Below are 14,125 nucleotides of genomic sequence, written 5' to 3'. Positions count from 1 at the left end.
CACTAAAGTTAAAACCAAGGCACGATATAAAAACATCAGTACGTTAACATACAATACATTTGCTTTCCTAGCACCATTCATTGTATAATTGTATAGAACAAAATAATAATTTACACTGATATGGGCTTCTAAGTTGCTCACAGGCTGGTGTTTCCATGTGCCTGTCCTGGAGGAGGCCTTTGCATACAGGACCACCGCAGCTGGTCACAAGTGCACTCATTTGCAGCAAATAAAGTTATCCATTTAGCACCAGAACACGGGCCAGTGTCATTCTTTTGCTTTCCTACTCCTTCTTTAGATTTGGGGGACTTGTTGCATTGTTATCATTTTCAAGAGACAGAAAAAACTGTCTGCATGCAGATGAAAGAGAAGTCTTTAAGTTAAAAGGGGACGGGTCCGTAGTAGGCGGTGTATGCAGCGACGATGCCTTGAGTGTCAGCCATTTCATCGCAGCCCATATTCAGCTCACACACCTCTCTCAGGCTAGGGGACAGATGGATGAAATATGGTCAGACAACATGTGAAACCACGTGCTCTTTGTTCCTGTTTTTTACTTGTTTAAAAAAGAAAATGTTATGATTTGACAAGGTAGGATCCCCTAAATGAATTGTCACAAAGGTCAAGCAAAACAAAAGCTAACAATGTGTGATCATGCTCTTTGAGCCTGTTTTATCCACTGACTGTACCTTTCCAGCTGCAGAGGGCTGAGGTTTCCTCCTGGAGCAGCTCTTCTACTCCTCAGGAGAACAGCGGCCAGGTCTCTCTTCATAATCACCTCAGAAGCTAAAGGAACTAAGGAAAAGGAAGAGGTTTTTGTGAGTTTTCTTGTTTTGCAGTCATAGCAAAACAACTTTCATTTCAAAACCATGCAACAAACAGCGACTCACCTTCAACACTGATGGACTCTGATGACGACGAGGAAGATGACGAAGAGGACTCAGAGGAAGTGGAGTCGGACGCTGAGGAGTCAGAGGCAGAGGAGTCGGACTCAGAGGAGGACGATTCAGAGGAGGAGGATGAGGAGGAGGAGGACTCTGAGCTTGAATCGGAGGCTGATGAGTCTGAGCTAGAGTTGGAATCAGATGCTGAAGAGTCTGATGCAGAGGACGAAAATGAATCAGACTCGGAGGAGGAAGAGGAGGATGAATCTGGGGCGGCAGCTGTGGGGTCAGCAGGTGCAGCTTCAGCAGCTGTGTCAGCAGCTGTGTCAGCCGCAGGATCCACGACGACCTCAGGTTCCACGGCTGATGAACACAGAAAGCAAAAACATTTGTTAAACGTCGCCAAGGAGCTTGCATTGCCCCAAATAATGCAGAGAGAAGTAGAGGAGTTTTTCCTTACCTCCCATGGACCAGCAGACTGACAGAAGAGCGCAGATGGAGAGGAGAGCCAGAGTCTTCATGATGACTTGTAGTTAGCGACTCAACGCTTTCTTTTCTGCTTGCAGTTCTTTGCTTTGCTTCAGTGGCGTGCTCTGTTTCTCTGCCCTAAGTCCAGGTCAATATATACTGAAGTCCACCTCTTTTGTCAGACCAGACCCACACATTAAGATAACCCTCTGATTGGCTGGGGAATCAAATATCAATGTTTCCGCTTCCACTTGTCATGAAAGCTCCCACAAACACCCACGCATCCCCTGGCACCGAGTCTATGCTCAGCCACAAACATTCCTGACATTGTAGGTACAATACATAGTATGGCATGTAATCCTTTATATATGTTTGCAAACTTTCAGTTGACTGTAAAGGTAAAAGATAAAAGGAGCATGATTAACTTCACTCTTTCTTCAGCAGATTCTCTCTCTCTTTGATGCACGAGTTTACTTTTTTAAAAAAAATAAAAAATAGAAGAAAGAGGTCATATGACCTGTAGATAAGTGTCAAAATTATTTCCGGGAACCATCGGCTTAAACTATGTTCTTTCTCACCCTGTGGGTAAAATGAATAATTTTCTTCTCATACTTACCCCAACAAAAATGACATCTTTTCCCTGCCAATCATTTTCTGCGGTCAGACCAATCCTTTTTAATACCCGTCCTATTTGCCAATCCCATACACCTCCTCCTTCAAAATCCTTTCAATCTTCACCCCTCAACGTTGAGGTATAAATAATGCAACAAACCCTGAAAATCCAAACTGGTGTTACAAGACTTCTATAAAATACCCATAAAATGTAATTGGATTTTAATCTGGGAGACCCAGTGCTGGCCGTGTCTTTTGACATCAAGGTTGCCACTTTATGTTTTGTTACTATACTCTTTGCCCCAGATGTGATCTCCCACCCCCACAAACCCCAAACTACAGTCTGAGATGACCACAAGCTACTAATCGAGTGACACGGAAGAGCAGAGAGCCTCATTATGCAACAGAATTTAATTAGAGTGTTGCAGAGTCCAGCTTGAACCGCAGTCGGTTGCTATTTACAGATCCATTTCGGCCCAGGTCCCGGGACAGATCCAGGACACGGCCACAGCTTACAAACACCAACCGGTGGCCCGGCACACAGCCTCGCTAGAGGTATTTCAGCATATATGGAACCAAATTTAGGCAACCCCCATGTGTTGGATGCACAGCGCTATGCATGCGGGTTTGGCTGCAGCTTTCTGTTTGTACGATCCGGTCCAAGTGTGGCTTTCGCTGCGTTTTTTTGATAAAAAGTGAAACGTAGAGTTTGCAGCTCCGACTTAAACCATAGTGCATCTTGAATGGTGTCTAGATTAGAAACAGTTTATGCACTCGTATCACTTAACATATAAATACCTCCGAAGGCCCCAGACCAGCCTCATCTGTCATGTAGTGGGAGATTCAGCCTGCTGCCGAGTGACCTCTGTGTCCTCAACGTATCATAGTCTAGCGTTATTCCTGGTGTCAGTGATTTGTTTTGGACAATGTGCCGTGTAATTTCAATGTCTGGTTCAGTGTCCCTTTTCGTGGATGCATTTCAGTGTGTGGGGGACGCAGCAGTAGAAAACAATTGCCATAATGTCCCTGAAGGCAGGAAATACAGCGTCTAGGGAATTTCTGCTTTGGATGAGTTCTGTTTTTGTTGCTCGCCAGTGAATTAGGCTCAGTTTCTGTTTTACTGTTTTTCCAGGTTTCTGCCGGCCCTGACCTATCCAGTGTCCTGACTATATGTCTTAGATGCTGGGCAATGAATGATCTTTTTCAGTGGTGAACATCCTGGCGGGTGAAAAAACAATACTGTCCTTCACAACTACTTTCATTTGATAAAAAAACAAAACATTTTCTGATGACAAACATCTACATATCCTCAGCACTGGCTGACTCTGATGAGGATGATGAAGGGGAAGAAGAGAAGACAGGAGAGTCAGAGTCAGTGCTTTCCATTTGAATGAAGTCGCATATGGACTGTGCCAGTTTTCCACACTTTTTGAAAAAATCTATTCTTACTTGATTTTGATTCACTTTCCCCAACGTCCATCATGCTCTCCTTGAGTCTCAATCTATTTTGACACATGATTTTGCCTCAGATAGGGCTATTCCTAATTTGATCACTTATTCTAGGTAAAGTTATATTTAGTCATTCATACAAAAAAACTGTAAAATAACTGATTATTTTGTTAAAAAAATTTGACAACTCTGAACTAAATATAGCCTCAATTCCAAAGAAGTTGGGGCGCTGTGCAAAATTGTAAATTGAAAGTGAAAACAGAAAGTTGCAAATCTCACTAACTGCTATTTGATTTTGCTGTGCTGTCTGACGGCCCAAAGATCACCGGTATCAAATGGTAATTGTCATCTGTGTCCTGTGTAAATAGAAATCTTTTAATATATTATACATTCATTCATTCATTTCCTGCACCCGCTTTATCGTATTCAGGGTTAGGGGTAGGAGTGCCAGAGCCAATCCCAGCTGCCATCAGGCGAGAGGCATGGTACGCCTGTCCTGTCCAGGGCGTACCATGACAGGCTCTTATAAAATACATAGTTTTCCTTTGCTGGGCCTATTTTGTGTTTTTTTGTGAGACTCGGCTGCAACTAGCCTAATTGTTGCAACATGTTCCTCCAGCTGTTTTTTTTTTCGCACCACCTACATTCCCAGCTTTTTGTTTCCAACTTTTTTGTGATGTGCTGCTGCCATAAATTGCGAGACAAGCCATCCATTTTCATGAAATCGTCACGTTTCCAACATTTGATATGCTTTTATTGTGAATGAAATATTGATTTATGTACTGTACATGCAAATCGTTGCATTCTGTTTTCATTTACATTTTACAAAGTCCCAGCCTTTTTGGGAACTGGGGTTGTGCATGTTATAAAGTCAGTCAAGTTGAAAGTTTATCTTTTTTTTTAAAGTATTTGGACAAGCAAAGATCATTATTTACACACTTCATACAGATAAAGGTGGTGTAAAGGAATACAACCACAAAGAAAACGCCTTTTTCAATCATTTATTGAACACACATATCACAAGATGGAATATTGTGTGGGAAAAGGAAGCGTGTCTGTGGCCTCAGAAACTAATATCCACCTCAACAGAAAAAAACCCATCTGTCTCTGGCATAGTTTGCAACAAATTTTCAACCAAAGTTCAGAGAAAAACATTCTCATTTGCAGAATGTTAGGGGATTTTTTAAAGTATTTCATGCCCAGAGCAACATGTCTTCCAGGATTTGACTCTGGACCACCATTCACACTCTTTTTTTATGTTTAAATTTAAATCACAATGTCCCACATTTGGTTTAAGCTTCTTCTCCTACTGCAAATACATGTGTTGCTGTTACTGTAGTGGGACAACTCAGTCTACATATTCATGTTGTCACGTTGCTCTGATTTTCTTTTTGAACAATAAATGCTTTTTACTTTTCTATCATTTGTTTAGCAACAACGAACACTCCTCCCTTGGGTTGAGGAACTTGAAGACATTTGAAATAGCACTGCCTGCAGATGGCTTTCGTGATGGTAAAATAATTCAGGATGTTTGTAAAACCCACTCTTCAGATATTCTTTGCCACTGCCTCGCTCTCAGAGTCTGGATATTAGGTGAGATGCAGGGGTAAAAATTATGACCGCACAACTTCTCTTAACTCTAAAAGTTCCAATATACCTCTTCATATTCATGAACCTTAAAAGGATAGTTCACTTCTTTTGACATGAAGCTGTATGACATCCCATATTAGCAAGATCATTTATGAACATTGACTTACCCCGCTGCGTCCTGTGAGCCGAGTTCCAGCTGAGTTTTGGCGTTGACGAAGGTAGTCCGGCTAGTTGGCTGGGGCCACAAAAATAAAGCGTCTTGCTTCTCAAAACAATATGCGTTCAAAAGAGTAATACATTTGCATCACAAAATCGTTGTCCAGGAAAAAGTCAGACCTCACATCGCTTGGTGCTTTTTTTGCCTCCCTTGATATCAATGCGTCCAATGTAAAACTGTGCAGACCGAGCTCTCCCCTGCTTCCGAGCAGCAAACACCGTAACAGGTGCGGCTATCATCAGGTGGCTGGACGCATTGATATCAAGGGAGGCAAAAAAAGCGCCAAGCGATGTGAGGTCTGACTTTTTCTGGCTAACGATTTTGTGATGCAAATGTATTACTCTTTTGAACGCATATTGATTTGAGAAGCAAAACGCTTTATTTTTTAAGCCCCAGCCAACTAGCCGGACTACCTTCGTCAACACCAAAACGAGGCTGGAACTCTGCTCACAAGGACGCAGCGGGGGGTAAGAAAATGTTCATAAATGATATTGCTAATATGGGATGTCATACAGCTTCATGTCAAAAGAGGCGAACTATCCCTTTAAAAGAGCAGCAAAAAACATCAGGGTTTTATGATGTAACCCATAAGCTCCACACTGACAATAATTAAAATAAAAAACGTAAGCGGCCAAATTTGTGACTTTCTTTTCTGTTTGATAGCTTGAATAAGGGCAATTGGACTTCTTCTTGGATCTCAGTTGCCCCTGTTCAAGCTCCCATGATTACCATTACCTGGATGTCTGAGAATCTTCATTTTCTTTTTGTTTCACTGATAACCAACATTAAACTACAACATTATGGTAGTATATCAAAAATATAAAACATTTTGATTTTTTTACATTTCATGACATTTAATTTAATTTCATGTCACTTATTTGACTCAAAGCGTTTCAGTGAAATGCTTTGAGTCAAATAAGTGACATGTATTCAGAAAACTTTCTAGAAAAGTACAAGTTGTGGTATATAAAAGTGTATAAAAAGTATATATAAAAAGATTTTGAAAGTCAATGTGGTCAAAATGTCTCCTGAACAGGCAGAGCATGTTGTGGAAAAGTGTAATGGTGGCTGCTGGTTGTTTTTTGGAGGATGTGGGCACTTTTCAACCGATAATGAACACCCAGGGCGCTGCAAGCTTAATTTACAACAGCATACCTTCAAGGGGCTTTTTTTTTCTTTCTGTGCATTTGCACCTCTGAAGGGAACGCTGAAGTGATGTAACAGCTGGCTGGTAGTTGAGTGACACATCCAAATGATGTTGGATTTCTCACAAAGCATACAAACTCAATAAACCCTGGACTTCACTATCAGTCTATTTCTACATTCAATTTTTTTAGGACCCACTTTAAGCGCTGCTGACACTTTAATGATGCTTTTATGGTTTTTTGTAATGGGAGCCGTCAGTACTGCATTTATGTGTTCAATCAGTCAAAGTAAAATCCCATCTAGACCAGCCACCGTACAGATTGCTCCCCCAATTCTGGGGGAGGACTTTCACTGAGGTAAAAGTAAAAACAGACTCCACAGACCAGGTTCTTGGAACTACAGTCTATGTACCTGAGGCGTGGGCATAAAAAAAGAGGTCCTCAAATAGCTGAGGAAGGATGAAAAAGTTCCTGTGATCTGACAGCAGTCATAAGAGCTGTGAGAAAGAAAAAATACTCGAAAGGTTTTTTCTCTTTGTTTTTTTTTTGGAATTCGCAAAGTTTAAAGGTTAAAAAACGGATGAGCACAAAACGTTAGGAGTCACAACATTATAAATGTCAACGTACCGTATGTTAGAAAATGGCTAAAGGTGCATGTTAAGGTAGGTCATTGGTTATCACTGTTGCCTCCCTGCGTCGTGTTTCTGGGTCCATTATTTCAAATCAGATGTAAATAGAAGCTAAGTGCTAGGGGGATTTTCAACATTGCCTTCTGATGTTATAAAACTAAAAACACACCTTCAACTCTGTCCCCCTTCGACCCCATCAGCTCCTCAGTCAGTGCTGTCTAATCTGTCAGCCGTCTCACTTGCAGCTGTAAACAAGCTCGGATGGCAGGCGGCACTTACAGAACATTTCCATCTGCTCCCTGAGAAACAGTCACCTGCCAGGCTTTCCCAATTCTGCCGGATGTATCCGCTTGGCAGTGCAGCACCACTAATTATACTGATCCCAGTCTGGGCCTTGAAATTCCCTTCTTGCTTGAGGGAATATTTTTGGGACTAGCCCAAACTTTTTCTCTCTTGATGTCTACAACCCATCTGTTGTTCTTTTATAGAGCTTTTACAGCCTTTACAGCTAAATAATCTCCCTTCTCGTCCATATTTAACCAGACAGATAAGTTTTTGAGTCAAAATATCGAGCAGAATTTCAATTAGATGCTCTAGTTTTTGACTATGGGTGCTTACTACAATTTCTTAACATTCTACATTAGGATTGTGAAGCATGTTCGGTGTTTTATTGTCATTTTTACATTCTCGCTCATTCAGACTGAATCATATGATAAACGAGCACCGACTACTGTGTCCTGACTGCTTCCATCCCCATCTTCCCCCTCTGCTTTCTGTCAGTCTCTCTGAGGTTGGTGTGTTGTGGTTTGGACACTAACGTTTGTGGATATACTAACAAACTCCGCCACATCACTGGGACTTGTGGCCAGTACTCTGTGGTCAGCACAGAAGACCACAAACGGGCTCACACTTGCGTAAACATACAAAACCTATCATGCACTGGGACATAAGTGAGGCTGGTAGTGTGAACTTTGCAAACTTTTCTTGTGCAGAAAGGATGAACTTGCAAGAGAGTCAGATGCTCCTTTCCCCCCATTTATTTCCATTTTTTATTCAGTGTAAAACAATTCATTTACATTTGTTTTTGGAGTCCTAAAGCTCCGTTTTGGGCTGTTCTCCTGCTTGCTTCACCTCCTGAAAAATGTAGAAAATCAATAAGTTAAAGACGGCAAACTATACAGCACCACGTATAACTTTTTTTACTTGAAACTAATTATTATTACACAAAGTTTCCTTTGGAGGAGAGCTCAAAGTAATGTTTCAACTTGTTTTCACCAAGTGGCTGAGATTACATACCAAAATCAAACAGTAAAGATAGCTCCGGCAGGTTTACTACCACAAATCTGTAGTAAGATACAATATAGTCACTGAAAAACGTGCTCTTATCTAAATGGAAGAGCAGGACATTAAAGGGATACGCAACGCTTTTTTCTGCACAATCACTCGCCAGTGAGCACATCAGAGGCAATGAGGGATTCTTGTCAAGTCTTTCCAAATGACCCATCATTGATTTTAGGGGGCTTGAGATCACGTCACCAATCTTGCAAGTGGAAGAGATGACTCCAGCACCTGAGCCATGACTCCTCCATGCCAAATGTATGATCACTCTATATTATAAGCTCTTCAATTCATTTGAGATGTGGGTCTCTTAGAAATTTGTAAAATGGCTACAGACTTCTAAGACATGCTTTTCAGAGTAGACTAGGGTTTGTGTTATGTGTGTCACAAGTTTGTTGAATTGTTTGTGATAACAGTGAGTTTGTCGGTCACACAATGTGACAGTCATGAAAGAAGTTCCTGTGAGAGAAGCTTTTAAGTGCAACGGTTATTTTCTTATTCTTTTTTCTCTAAATGAAGTAAACTTTTGAATTCCAGACTAAAAGTAAAAAATTATCTGATTTAAGTAACATTATCTAAATACTTTCTGTGAATACTATTTATTTCCACTTATCCACAGAATATAATGTATCTGAATTCAGAACTTTTGGCTCCAGAGTTGAACATAAAACTGTGAGGCACAAACTCTGATCAGTCGGGCCCCAGACTGCAACACCCAGTTGGCCGTTTCCTGTATTTTCGTTTGGCGCAAAGCAAACACAGTCACAGCCAAAACTGCTTGTAAATCTTTTCTCTTTTGTTACTGTAGTGTAACTTCGAATAGCATTAGAATATGTGTATTTTTCATTCATCTTTTTGTGTTGCTAATTTGCATTTTTAAGTACAAATAAAAATAAATTGGACATAATCACAAATTTATAATGAAATTGTAAACTTTTGCCCTGTGGCCGCGGCAACATTCGAAACTAGTAGTTGTAAAAGGTCGTTTTACCTGACAGATTACAAAGTAAGCAATACCTACACAAATCAGCTGTAGCTGTGTTTCTATCCAAATGTCAAACAAGTTTGAGGTGAACCTCTGAGATGTTGTAGAAATCGGACACATTTCCAGAAACAGTTTGAAGCAAATAAACTAGGCTGTTTTGTATTTTTTTCTTTTTCTATCTATTAGATATGACAAAAAAAGATGAATGGAATTGGTAAAATTAAAAAAAACAAAAATATTTGTTGTAATTTTTTCTTGGAGGTCAGTTTCCAGCTAGGACACCTTCTACTATGGTGGTTGCAGTATGGGATATGTTGATCTTGTAGCCTCTACCAACACTACATTGCCTAATTTCCTTTTTTTGTCTTTTCAAAAGATTGCTTCAGATTTCTTTTGATAGTAAATGTAGAACCAATTATTGAGTATTGGTCATGCTCATTTTTGTGGCAGTGGAGACAGCTGATAGTTCACGTCATCGGTCGTGGGATGCAAATGTCCGAGATGTTTCCCCGTTATATCTTTGTCAAAATTATAAGAACAACTAAAAAAGATAAGCGAGAAAATGCTTTCACGTAATGTAGTTTTTCTTTTCTTTCTTCCCTTTTCCACTGAATCATGAAACGTTGATGGAAACCAAGTGACTTTGTTGTTCTGGTAATGGCTACTCACTTTCAGTTCTCCTCGCAGGAAGGATTGACAGAACTCCTGCACTCGCTCTGTGGAAATCTCTCCTTCAGGTAGGAGCCACTTCATGTCAGAATTTCCATCATAAATGCCAACTTGTGGGAGGTCCTTGGACTTAAGGCCAAAGTAGTTGAGTGACTTAAAGTTGGACTTCACAGCTCCATTAATGAGCACGAATAAGAACTGGAACACAATTGTTATATGTAGATATAAATTAAACATATACTGAGCTTACTTGTTCTCTAGTTCACCAGATTCTTCTCTGTGAACTTATCGAACCTCTAAAATGTGCAGATTGATTTGCAACTGTTGAAACTCTTGTGGGTGAATTTAGTTTCTGAATATCTTCACCTTTCCTGTGAAGTCAGGGGCGAGCGCTCCCAATAGCTTTTTGAGTTCAGTGTATTCTTTACTCCCCCTGTTGGCAAAGAGCAAAAGGTGTGACTTCACCTCTGAATTGAACAGGCCCACTGCTGTCTGAGAAGACATGGAGAGAGAAAAAAAAGAGTAGAAAAAGAGTAGAAAAAGAGTGTTAAGATGTCAGACATAGCGTTCGCACTTGCAATGATCTTGCTTTTCAGACCTCTCACCTCAAACACAGTGTGTGAGTGTGTTTTTAGTCTTTTGTACTGGCTTTGTGTGCTTATTAACACTTGTTTGCTTTCTGCTAATTTTCCAATTTAAATGAAAAAATAGAGAATAAAAAAGATCAAGCTCAAGAGTTAACAAAAGAGAGAAGCAGACACTTGTTTCCACAAGAGCATTTCACCTACCACTTGATTGTACTCTGTGATGTATCGGACCTCGTTGATGGTGATGAAGTAAACAAGTCCCTCGGCCTCTATCTTCTTGGCCTCAGCGAGAACAAGGTTCTCCTGGTGGTCATCTGCCTGGATAACAGAAAAACACATGTCATCATAGAGTCACCCTCACGAAACCCAACATTACTCATGTACTCAGTACTGATGTTACAGGAAATCCTGCGTGGTGGTGATGGCATAGAGTACTTTTCTGAAGAGGCTGATGGTGTCCGAGGAGAGGCCGTAGTCAGCCCACACCTCTTTCACAGTGCAAATAGCTGCAGGAACCGAGTCAACTCGCTTCATAGCTGCCACAAGCTCCTTATAGCCTTGACTCTCCTCACTCTGAAACAGAGAGTGAGATAGTGAATCAACCCATGTGCATTCAATTCTCTAAAATTTGTGATGATTTATTTCAGCAAAATGTCTACTCGTTTTCCTTAAAAATTGCAATTATTCTTACAACTTATATAAATCTTATGCAGCCTGACCAAGCCTGTTGTTTGGAGGGAACACTAGAAACTCTTTGGTGGAAGGAAAAACTGAGAAATATAGAAAGAGGAGGAATGTGGTTGCCTCAAAGAACAGTGAATCATTGCTATTTCTGTGAGACTGTTTCATGAGCTCTGGCAATCTTATTTTCCTTATTTTGAAGCCTTTATGCGTTCATTCTCAGTGAGTCACAGCACCAATATTTTGGTCTGTTGTTGTCTTCAGCAACACGGCCCAGCTATGCGCTATCCTTATGTGCTCTCTTTCTCTCTCTCCTCCACTCCCCTCTCATGAACCTTGATTACACGAGGGTCAGTCGAGCCAATCCCACAAGTCTTCAGATATGTATGTATTTCCTGTCAAGCCTGCCATCTTCCTCCGCACAAAGTCTGGCCAAAGAAGTTGTCTCTGTGGAATAGCAAGCTGCGCTCTGTCCTCGCAGCCCGGGCACTGCCAAAGGTGTGGCCACGGGAAATATAATCTTCTCCAAAATCTATTTGTGACATCGGCATCACCAAGATCAAGGTGCAAATGAGTGCTTTCACCACTCACTCTTAGCTAATTTGTCTGATCATGTCTGGTTTGCCACATTCATGATGCACAATAAAGTAAGTGATCTAGCAACCCGTTTAGGCCAAAAAAGGAAACCTCCTTTTATGTGCTATTTACTCGACTGACCTCAAGGAATCCAATGACCGTCACTTCAGCAGAGTCAATGAAGGCTTCAACAGCTTTTGTGTCATTAAGCCTGGGAAGGGCACCATCTGAGGAAGAAAGCCATGAGAAATACAACACACACACACACAACCCAGCGCAGATTTTTTTTACAGCTTTTTACTGTCTCAACAAAACAAAGAAGCTTGGTTTACAAACAGCAAACAAACAGTTCGAAGACAGAGCAATGCTTTGGGCCTAACATCAGTAGATATGCATGCTCACAAAGACAACGCGTGAAACATAACACCGTCCTACTGCTTAGGTATGATAATCTCAAACTGAAGTGTTCATAGAAAAAGAAAAAACAACTAAAAATCTTGTTTAGATGGTGGCCATATGGGAAACACCATGGTCTACTCAAATCAGCAAGGAAATGTAACTATGTTTTCACTTGATATGATTTTTTTCTCTGACTTTCATATATATAGTCTGAGTAAACAAAGGTTTCATCCTTCTTTGTTGTTGTATTTGCCGCCAAATTGGCAGATGTTTCACAAATTTTCTTTCTGATTAAATGCTTTGGAGCATGTGAACACATAGCTTATATCTCTTTATTGTGTGTTGATGCAAATCCTTTAGTTTTGTCTGTCTGTATTCAGAATGATTTCAATCAAACTGACAAAATATTTGTCAGTGGAAATGTAGATGTTGTCAAAGGGTTGCAGTTCTGGTTGCAAACTGTTAAAAAAAAAAATACATCTAAGCTTTAATAATGTCCCACACAAGACACACAACTTTTGCTTGAAAGTCCTGTGTCCTTATATTTGCACAGTCAGATGCTGCTGTAGATCATTACCCTGCAAATCTATAAATGATAAAAACGGATGAAACAGACAAACGATAACGCCAAGGGCTCCTGACTTAAGTCAGCATGCAACAAGTTGAGAGTAAGAATGTGTTGTATTGGTAGTATTTATCCTCTGGGGCCAAATTTGACAGTACAAACCTTTAACAAAATGCATCAAATAAATGTTCAAATATTTCAGTTTGACCCAAATTGGTGGACCAACAACCGCAGACCGCAGAGGACAGACACTCTGGTTGGCCACTGGTGTGGACAACGGGTTCGAAACCTGTTGCCATTTTAGATGTGAAGCTAAAAAACATTTGCAAGGGAGAGATCACACTGAGAACTCACGGAAATAATGCGTTGGGTTAGGTTAGGTTAATGTTGGGTGGCAGTCATGGCATTCGCCTGTCACTCAAGCAGCCAAGAGCTTAATTAGGCACAACTTTAAGCCTAATACATTCAGCAGGTGAGTTACGTAGCAAACTTAAAAGTCATCTTTATGGCATGGCTAATAAATACACAATAATACTTCATATTTTGACTGGGATATGATGACAAAGTCTTTGAAGAGTCATGGCTTGTGCTGATTTGCAAATAATTACTTCTACTCTGCTGAAGGATTTTGACAATAAAATTCGTAGATTAGGACGTAGTGATCATTCTAGCTTTGCCTGTTAGTACGCTTAGATATCTGAGCTCAAATTAAAAGCCGAGACTAGTGGAATAATATTTAGTTTTTCAAGGAAGTGATCATATATGAGATTAACAATTCTGACCCGTATACCTTTCATATATACACGTAGATCAATGTTTTTCACTCAGTGAGGCTTAAGGGAAAGTCTGCCGATCACCAAAGTTATTCGCATTCGTATTTTGAGAATGTCCGAAAAAAAGTGTCATGATTATCTATTCTTTGTTTTTTCAGATTTTTCCAAAGTGAAGAAAGCAGCACAAACCAGGCAGACAGTCTTTTGCAGGAGGTGCACTAAACTGTACAGAACATTAGTTGAAAAGAATCACAGAACATAAAACTACGGAGAGGTCAGAGAATACATAAAAGAGGTTACCTTTCTCTTTGGCAGTTACAGAACACACCAGGAGGGTGAGGGCCAGAGTGATCAGCATGTTGTTTTAACTCACACGGAGAAAGAAACAGATGACAAACCGAGGAAAGCCCAGGAGACTCTGTGGCTTTTTGACCTTTAACAAAGACGCTTGTCACCTTGGCTCTATCTCTGATGGCCGCCACATGGCAGCCGGCTGGCGCTGCTGCAACTTCTGTGGGTTGTGATTGGAAGCCTTGTGGGAACAAGCCAGGTGCTCTTGAT

At 40.6% G+C, this 14,125-nt stretch overlaps 2 protein-coding genes across 2 annotated transcripts; both read right to left on the bottom strand.

Moving 5' to 3' along the window:
• On the bottom strand, nucleotides 1-1,470 carry bglapl (bone gamma-carboxyglutamate (gla) protein, like). The gene is made up of 4 exons (XM_075464371.1): nucleotides 1,342-1,470; nucleotides 888-1,244; nucleotides 687-792; nucleotides 1-483 (listed from the first exon to the last, which is right to left on the bottom strand). The coding sequence occupies exons 1-4, from the start codon at nucleotides 1,400-1,402 to the stop codon at nucleotides 381-383; spliced, it is 627 nt and encodes a 208-aa protein (XP_075320486.1). The 5' UTR covers nucleotides 1,403-1,470; the 3' UTR covers nucleotides 1-380.
• Nucleotides 1,471-8,083: 6,613 nt separating this feature from the next.
• erp27 (endoplasmic reticulum protein 27) lies at nucleotides 8,084-13,922 on the bottom strand. The gene is made up of 7 exons (XM_075464370.1): nucleotides 13,865-13,922; nucleotides 11,969-12,054; nucleotides 11,006-11,143; nucleotides 10,772-10,888; nucleotides 10,350-10,475; nucleotides 9,984-10,181; nucleotides 8,084-8,125 (listed from the first exon to the last, which is right to left on the bottom strand). The coding sequence occupies exons 1-7, from the start codon at nucleotides 13,920-13,922 to the stop codon at nucleotides 8,084-8,086; spliced, it is 765 nt and encodes a 254-aa protein (XP_075320485.1).
• Between the last annotated feature and the right edge of the window lie 203 nt (nucleotides 13,923-14,125).

This window comes from Odontesthes bonariensis, chromosome 4 (assembly GCF_027942865.1).
Source record: "Odontesthes bonariensis isolate fOdoBon6 chromosome 4, fOdoBon6.hap1, whole genome shotgun sequence".
NCBI lineage: Eukaryota > Metazoa > Chordata > Actinopteri > Atheriniformes > Atherinopsidae > Odontesthes > Odontesthes bonariensis.
Note: the sequence above shows the minus strand (reverse complement) of the source record. Positions and strands in the feature narration are given on the sequence as shown.

Excerpts from the sequence above, each read along its gene's own strand:
- erp27 (XM_075464370.1), bottom strand. The coding sequence starts at position 13,922 with ATGCTGATCACTCTGGCCCTCACCCTCCTGGTGTGTTCTGTAACTGCC. Across the intron at positions 10,889-11,005 it reads CCATCAGCCTCTTCAGAAAA|GCAGATGACCACCAGGAGAA; the intron begins GTACTCTATGCC and ends TCTGTTATCCAG. Across the intron at positions 10,476-10,771 it reads TCACAGAGTACAATCAAGTG|ACAGCAGTGGGCCTGTTCAA; the intron begins GTAGGTGAAATG and ends ATGTCTTCTCAG.
- bglapl (XM_075464371.1), bottom strand. The coding sequence starts at position 1,402 with ATGAAGACTCTGGCTCTCCTCTCCATCTGCGCTCTTCTGTCAGTCTGC. Across the intron at positions 1,245-1,341 it reads AGTCTGCTGGTCCATGGGAG|CCGTGGAACCTGAGGTCGTC; the intron begins GTAAGGAAAAAC and ends TGTGTTCATCAG. Across the intron at positions 793-887 it reads AGAGTCCATCAGTGTTGAAG|TTCCTTTAGCTTCTGAGGTG; the intron begins GTGAGTCGCTGT and ends CCTTTTCCTTAG.